The sequence below is a fragment of the Salpingoeca rosetta genome (assembly GCF_000188695.1).
Source record: "Salpingoeca rosetta unplaced genomic scaffold supercont1.10, whole genome shotgun sequence".
NCBI classification, from domain to species: Eukaryota; class Choanoflagellata; order Craspedida; family Salpingoecidae; genus Salpingoeca; species Salpingoeca rosetta.
The window spans coordinates 1,163,297-1,170,567 of record NW_004754924.1 but is presented as its reverse complement, the minus strand read 5'-3'; the positions used below and the strand labels follow the sequence as shown (position 1 = coordinate 1,170,567).

General features: G+C 55.2%; 1 protein-coding gene across 1 annotated transcript in view; it reads right to left on the bottom strand.

Annotated features, from left to right (window-relative positions):
* Nucleotides 1-682: 682 nt before the first annotated feature.
* Nucleotides 683-7,271, bottom strand: part of PTSG_04553 (MYO1C protein) — a gene marked incomplete at its 3' end in the record, with an annotated part of 9,475 nt that continues 2,886 nt past the window's right edge. The window contains exons 8-27 of the mRNA XM_004994590.1: nt 7,089-7,266; nt 6,813-6,886; nt 6,497-6,591; nt 6,134-6,238; nt 5,708-5,892; nt 5,315-5,505; nt 5,118-5,144; nt 4,640-4,856; nt 4,308-4,361; nt 4,100-4,150; nt 3,913-3,978; nt 3,621-3,728; nt 3,261-3,395; nt 2,882-3,037; nt 2,628-2,699; nt 2,386-2,463; nt 2,091-2,207; nt 1,555-1,800; nt 906-1,365; nt 683-705 (exon numbers count right to left, since the gene is read on the bottom strand). Of these exons, the coding sequence (XP_004994647.1) occupies nt 683-705; nt 906-1,365; nt 1,555-1,800; nt 2,091-2,207; nt 2,386-2,463; nt 2,628-2,699; nt 2,882-3,037; nt 3,261-3,395; nt 3,621-3,728; nt 3,913-3,978; nt 4,100-4,150; nt 4,308-4,361; nt 4,640-4,856; nt 5,118-5,144; nt 5,315-5,505; nt 5,708-5,892; nt 6,134-6,238; nt 6,497-6,591; nt 6,813-6,886; nt 7,089-7,266 (2,638 nt within the window). The remainder of the gene's footprint in view (nt 706-905; nt 1,366-1,554; nt 1,801-2,090; nt 2,208-2,385; nt 2,464-2,627; nt 2,700-2,881; nt 3,038-3,260; nt 3,396-3,620; nt 3,729-3,912; nt 3,979-4,099; nt 4,151-4,307; nt 4,362-4,639; nt 4,857-5,117; nt 5,145-5,314; nt 5,506-5,707; nt 5,893-6,133; nt 6,239-6,496; nt 6,592-6,812; nt 6,887-7,088; nt 7,267-7,271) is intronic.

Below are 7,271 nucleotides of genomic sequence, written 5' to 3'. Positions count from 1 at the left end.
AAGGCGAAATCAAGGTGCGTGTGTGTGCTCGTGAGTGGACGTTTGCTTGGAACCTGACTGTCTGTGACTTGATTCCCTTGAAACGCTGTGACATGACACCATTCCCCGACACACATGCACACACACACACACACACACACACACACACACACACACACACATGTACACACACACACACACACACACACACACATCACATCACACACACACACACACACACACGCTGTGACATGACACCATTCCCCGACACACATGTACACACACACACACACACACACACACACACACACACACACACACACACACACACACACACACACACACATGTACACACACACACACACACACACATCACATCACACACACACACACACACACACACACACACACACACACACACACACACACACACACATACTCTCACATCTTCTCATGCCCCTTGCCCCTCTTGGCCCTCCTCTTACCCTGACCAACAGGAGATCATGTGAGAGACTATTGACGAGCCGGAGGTGCCGCTAAACAAATTCTCGCGCCCGTTCTTCCCGCGTCTGCGCAAGTTCCTGAAGCGAACAGAAAGAAAGGGCGCCCGCTGCAGTACGAGCTGGTGATGAGGGAAGACACGCCGTTTGTCACCCCCGCGATATGGAGGGAGCCCTTCGACCTCATTCGCACCGAGAGAGACTCAAGAGCATATGACAGCGTATGCTGAACACGTGTGTGTGTGTGTGTGTGTGTGTGTGTGTGTGTGTGTGTGTGTGTGTGTTGTGTTGCGACGTGATGAGAGATATGAACGTACATGTGAGGGGATCGACGTTTGCGCAAAATGTAGGCAGGGCATTGAATGACACGAGAGGAAACCAGTGTCAAAACTGCAGCCCCCCCCCCCTCTTCTCTGCCAAACATACCGTTGCGCTGTGCCGGTGTGACGACGGCCTGCACGGTGTCGTACACGTCCTGCTGCGGCTGATCGACTTGGCTGTACACAGACTGCGGTGACGCTGCTTGTACGCCGCCAAAGTCTGCGTCACCGTAAATGTGGTCTGTTGATGACGACGTGGCAGCAGTGCCCGATGCCGTTGTCGGTTCGGCAATCTCACCGTACACGTGATGTGGCGTGAACGTGAGCCTCAGCCCAGCGCCTTGTCGCTGCTGTTGCTGTTGTTGGAACTGACCAACAGGCTCGCCAAAGGGGTTGGACGACGAGGGGCCCAGCGACAACCGTTTCGTCTGTTGCTGCTGTTGCTGTTGGCGTTGGCGCTGACCTGGGCCGACCGGGTCTTGGATTTCGCCGTAGAGGTGGCTGTCGTGCGCGGCAACTGGCTCCGAAATCTCGCCGTACACGTGCGACCCCATGTCAACTTGCACCTGTATGGATGGAGGGGAGGAGCGTGAGGCAAACACGTGATGACACACGAGCGTGTGAACAGGATGGATACGCGCATGAAAGGGGAAAAAGGGAAGAAAAAGAAGAACACAAGGGAAAGAACGAAACAGACATAGGGAAGCAGAAACAAACATCAGAACAGTTCATTTGCACAGGCGCACGCATCGCACCGTTGGCTGCGATTGCAAGCGGACGCGTGACAGCTCTCGTTGTTGATGAAGCCACTGCTGGTGCTGCTGATCCTTGTGTTGTCCGCGCGTTCGTGACTGCTGCTGTTGCTGCTCCTTCTTCCTGTGTCGTTTGCGAGCGTCCTCTACAGACGGCGGCACGACGTCGCTGTTGCCGCGCGATTGCGCATCGACAAACGCCCGGAAGCGGCGGTAGTGCTCCGGCACCGGTTTCGCAGGCGCACACACCTGGCGACAGTGAGTGAGTCAGTGAATGAGTGTGAGTGAGTGAGTGTGAGTGAGTGAGTGAGTGAGTGAGTGAGTGAGTGAGTGAGTGAGTGAGTGAGTGAGTGAGTGAGTGAGTGTGTGAGTGAGTGAGTGAGTGCGTGCGTGCGTGCGTGTGTGTGTGTGTGTGTGTGTGTGTGTGTGTGTGTGTGTGTGTGTGTGTGTGTGTGAGGATGCTAAGGTTGTACACAGCACAAATCAGCCACCAACCGCCCCCCCCCCCCAAACGCCCCAATCGCACGTTCCCCACCTACCTCCAGCTGCCGCTGCTTGTTCCGCCTGAAACCCGATGCCGTCTCGTCCACCGCAAACACAATTTCGCCGCGGCTGTGATTCCTGCGCTCAAAGGCGATCATCCCTTGCACCTTCACCTGTCAATGGAGGAGTGCACAGTGTTGGCGGACGTGTCAGACAGAAAGAGACAGGGTAAGAAAGAGAAAAGGAGAGAAGGAGAAACACAGAGAAAAGCACACTTGCGCAAGCACAGACACAGACACAGACACAGATGCAGACACAGACGCACACACACAGACACACGCGCGCACGTACGTCCTTCGCCTTGTTTGCAACGTATGCAATCTGTGTAACAGCCTCGATTACATAAGGAGTGTGGAAGATCCAATCACCCTTCAAGAAGCACGCACAAAACGAATCAAATCACGGGTGAGTTGAATACAAAAGCAAACGCGCATGCACGCGTGTGGTATGTCGGTTTGTTGGCGTCTCATTTTTCGATCGTTCAACGGGCAGTTTGTTTCGTTCACGAGCCACGCATTGTTTCAAGCGAATACCTTGTTGTGGGGGGTGTCAGGTGCAGTGTGGAGCACAAAGACGCCGTCATACTTGTTGCTCACGCTGATGCCCTGTCATCATCATGCGCAGCGCAGCGCGGTCATGTTCAGATGGGGGATAAGTAGTGTGGAGGCGTGATAGCAAACAGAAGCACACTGACAAACACACAGCGCCACCACCACCACCACAACCACAATCACAACCACCACCGCAGGAATCAAAATACCAACAACCGAAAGCGAGCAGTACTCACGAGGATGTGTGCAAAGTTGAGCTGGACATTGAGCTTGAGAGATTCCGGGTAGAGGATGAAGACGCTGCTGGTGGTGACGACGAGCACATACTCGCGCGTCTTGAACGATCTGCGGTCAAACTTGCCGACGTTGATGCTGTACCGCACTTGGTCGTTCTGCAGCGGACACGGGCGCAGTTGGTGTCGGTTTCGCGAGTGCGTGAGTGAGTGCGTGAGTGAGTGAGTGAGTGAGTGAGTGAGTGAGTGACCGTACATGTGTGCGCTCGACCGTACACGCGGTCTTGAGAGTTTGAAGCATATGGAAGCACAAGGGGGTATGACAAACAATGCAAACACAAGAAACAACAGCAGCAGCAGCAGCAGCAGCGGGGTTCCGCACCGGTGCGTGTCGCTGGAGGATTCTGGCAGCGGTGCTGTGCTTCGGGTGCTGCGCAAACGGGGACGGCTGCATGCGGTCTGTGGCAAACGGCTCTGCAACAGACATGGGGTACAGCAGCTTCTTCGTGTTGAACATCTGAACAGCAGTAGCAACAACAACAGCAACAGCAACAACAGCAACAACAACAACAGGTGTGAGAAGTGTGAATGCAGAGTGACAACAAAGGCATTTGTCGCGGCGACGGGACAACGTGTGTGTGCGTGCGTGTGAGAGTGCAGGTGTGTGTGAGTGCAGGTGTGCGTGTGCGTGTGCGTGTGCGTGTGTGTGTGTGTGAGTGCAGGTGTGCGTGCGTGTGTGGACCTCATTTGCGAGAAGCTTGAGCACGAGTGCCCTGTGCCTGGCTGGGTTCCGTGTGACGGCATCCCTGTGTCGGCGGCACAACTGCCTCTTCACCATTCGATGCAACAGCTGACGGCACGGCAAAGTGGACGTGTGTGTGTGTGTGTGGTGGGGGGCGGTTGCGAGTGAGCGAGAGTGTGCGTGCGTTTGTGTGCAAGGGCGAGCAGCTGCGAAGTGCATGACGACCTGATGCAGGACAGTAGGAAGGCACTCTTGCCACACATCGCCCATCCCAAATTGGTCTTCCACACACCTTCGAGGTTTCCTGCAGGTACGGAGGCGTTCTCTTGATCCATGTCGGGTCAAGCACCGTCTTTGGCTGCAAGAACATCAACATGTGTGCACGCATATGCGCAATTCATGATGTGTCAACTCAATGCATTGCGGAGGATTGCCGCGACGTGTATGTGTGTGTGTGTGTGTGTAATGCGTGCACTCACCAGTGATTCCCGCAACTCCATGAGCCAGCGGTAGCGAACAAAGTCCAAGAACTGCATCAGGTGCATCGCAGGGTTAAGCGCAGCGTGAGTCACAGTTGGGCGAACAGTGAATGCACGTCAGCCAGCACCAATGAATGAGTAAATGCATCATGTTGTGGCACGAACAAAAGCTTCAGCGCAGGGTGCTGTGTGCATGCATTTGCAACACCTGCGCATTCTCGTTGCATCGGGGCTTGTTCCTGTTGTTGTATCCCTTGATGAACTTCTGGATAACCTCTTTCGCGTGCTGGCGCCGCCGCACCCACCGAATCATCGCCCTGCTCGCGCGGGAGTGGCAGTGGCAGTGGTGGTGGTGTGGACAGGTAGACATGTTGCGTGAGCCACTGGCTGTCACACTCACACTCACCAAGCAACCACAGAAATGGGCACGCACACAGACACAGACACAGACACAAACACACACACACACACAAGCAGACACAGCATGCACACACACACACACACACAAACAGACACAGCATGCACGAAGGGCACTGCAACGCACAGCCTGAGGGTGATGTAGGCGAGCTTGAGCTGGCCGAGTTTCTTCTGCGCTGCGCGGCGCCGCCAGTGCTTTGCCAGCGTGATGGTGGCAACCTTCAGCTCCAGGAAGAACTTGCGCTTCGCGTATCCGCGGAAACGCGTCTGGATGCGGGTGGCAATCCAGTGCCGCTTCTCCTCAAACTGCCGCTCAATCGCAAACAGCGTCTTGGGGTTCCTGGTGGCGACGGCGCAGTGGCAGTTGGGGGGGGGGGTGGGTCGCGTGGGCACGGGTGTGTGTGTGTGTGTGTGTGTGTGTGTGTGTGTGTGTGTGTGTGTGTGTGTGTGTGTGTGTGTGTGTGTGTGTGTGTCGTGTGTGTGTCGTGTGTGTGTCGTGTGTGTGTCGTGTGTGTGTGTGCAGTGTTTGTTGTTGCGTGTCTGCGCGTTGGACAAGGCATGTCAATGAAAGGACGGCGCAAGTGACACCACCACCACCGACCTGATGAAGATCTTTGTCTTGCCCATCCTGGACACGTGCAGACGGGCAACAATTGATGTTGTGTGCGTGAGAAGCTGAAAATGAAGATCAAACAAAACAAACACACGCACACACACACAGAGCACGCACACACACACACACACACACACACACACACACACACTCCCCGGCTTCCCTCCCGTGTGTAGTCAACGCACTGGTATTCGTCCTGCGTGAATCCCATGTGGTCCATGAGGCGCTGCACACCCTCTGCGGCGGAGCCTGGGTAATGGGGCCATGTTTCTGGACACAGCGATTTGTAGCGCTGGAGGAAGAGGTCAAAAGGGCGGCGGTAGGCAAAGCCGGCGCGACGGACACGAAGGTTCTCCATCAGCCCGAGATATTTCACCTGCGAACCGACAGGACGGAGGGGGGAGGGGGAGAAGGCGGATTGCCAGAAGCGTGAGCACACACATGATGTGTGAATGTGTGTACGTGTGCGTGTATGTGTGTGTGTGTACGTATGTGTGTGCGTGTTGGAATCGACCATGAAGCACGGCCAGCACCACATTTGTCTCTTGCTTCCACCGCAGCGCATTTGCCTCAGTTACCTGGTGCCTGACGACGTCAGCGTTAAACACGCCTGCGCGTTTGTCGTGGTTTGGCTTGATGCAGCGCACGTACGAGGGCGTCTTCGCCATGAGAATGTCGATGAGCGCATTGAGCGACGTCTTGAACTGCGATCCAGCCGTTGGAGGCCGGCGTCGGCTCTCAAGCTCGGCGTGCGGGAAGCAATCTAACACAGCAGAGACACGAGCATTGGAGGGAGGCGGCGAAGGAGGGTCGGGTTATGCAATGATGTGACGTGCGTGCGTGCGCGCGTGTGTGTGTGTGTGCGTGCGTGCGTGTGTGTGTGTGCACAGGATGGCGAGTGAATGCACAACTGCGTTTGAGCATATGTGGTGCACATGGAAAGGCACCCCAGGCAGCAAAAGCTCCACAGCCTCAACAGAACCAAGCCATTGCTTTTTTGCTACCTTGCAGGAGGTGCGTGCTTGATTGCGACATGGCTTCCTTGAGGTCTCTGAAGAGCTGGTCGTTGTTCTTGTCAATGAAGCCGTCAATCGAATAGTTCACGTCGCCTGCAGGCGCAACCAACCACCCGAACAAAACCAAAGTAAAGTAAACATGCGCGGGTGGGAACGCGGTCGGACACAAAAATGCAGACAGATATGCGCACACATACACATGTACGCATACACGCACACAGAAATGCATGAACAGGCAGTGGTGAGTATTGTGAAGATGGTAGCACGGATTGACAAAAGAGCACAGCAGCAGCAGCAGCTACACCGATGGTGTCAGCACGAGGCCCATCACCACCACGTCACCGTCGTCACCTGCATAGTGCTTGATCTGGAAATCGCGGCGGCCGAGGGCAAGCGACTTGCGCTGCTGGTGAGTGATGGTCGCGTGCGACAGGTAGTGCGGATGCCTGCAGGCAGTGGAGCGGCATCGTACATGCAGAGACACAAGGTGTGGATATGTGTGGACGTGTGGAGTATGTGTGAATATGTGTGGATATGTGTGGATATGTGTGGATATGTGTGGATATGTGGATGTGTGGATGAGAGTAGTGAGCACAAGCTTGATGGGTGCGCGAGTGTGTGTGTGTGTGTGTGCATTGTAAATGTGTGTATGGGCGCGTTTGCTGACCGGCCGAGCGATTGGTTGAGGCGTTCGAGGAACGTGTCGTCCGAAACATTTCCAGGACGGATGCACTCCTCGTTCTAGCGGCAACAGCGAGCAGCCATGGTGATGGCGATGGTGGTGATGAACAGGCGTGAAGAGAGGTGTGAACAGAACAAGTAGGCAGGCTCACACAAAACGGGATCGAACACGGGCAGTGGGAGTGGCAACAACGTGCCATTGTTAACACGCGACACTACACAACACCGTGCACATCTCCACCCATCGCGTCCTTTTCCTTACCAGGATGGCGATGATGCCCTTGTGCTTCATCTCAACCATGTCGCAGATGATCTTGTTGTTGAAGTACTCAATCGTCTCCCACTTAATGCCTTCCTGCCGGTACTCATCCTGCTCAGACTTGAGCGTCAGCTCAATGAACAGCTGCTGCAGCTTCTCGTTGGAGGAGTTGAAGGCAAAACTTGC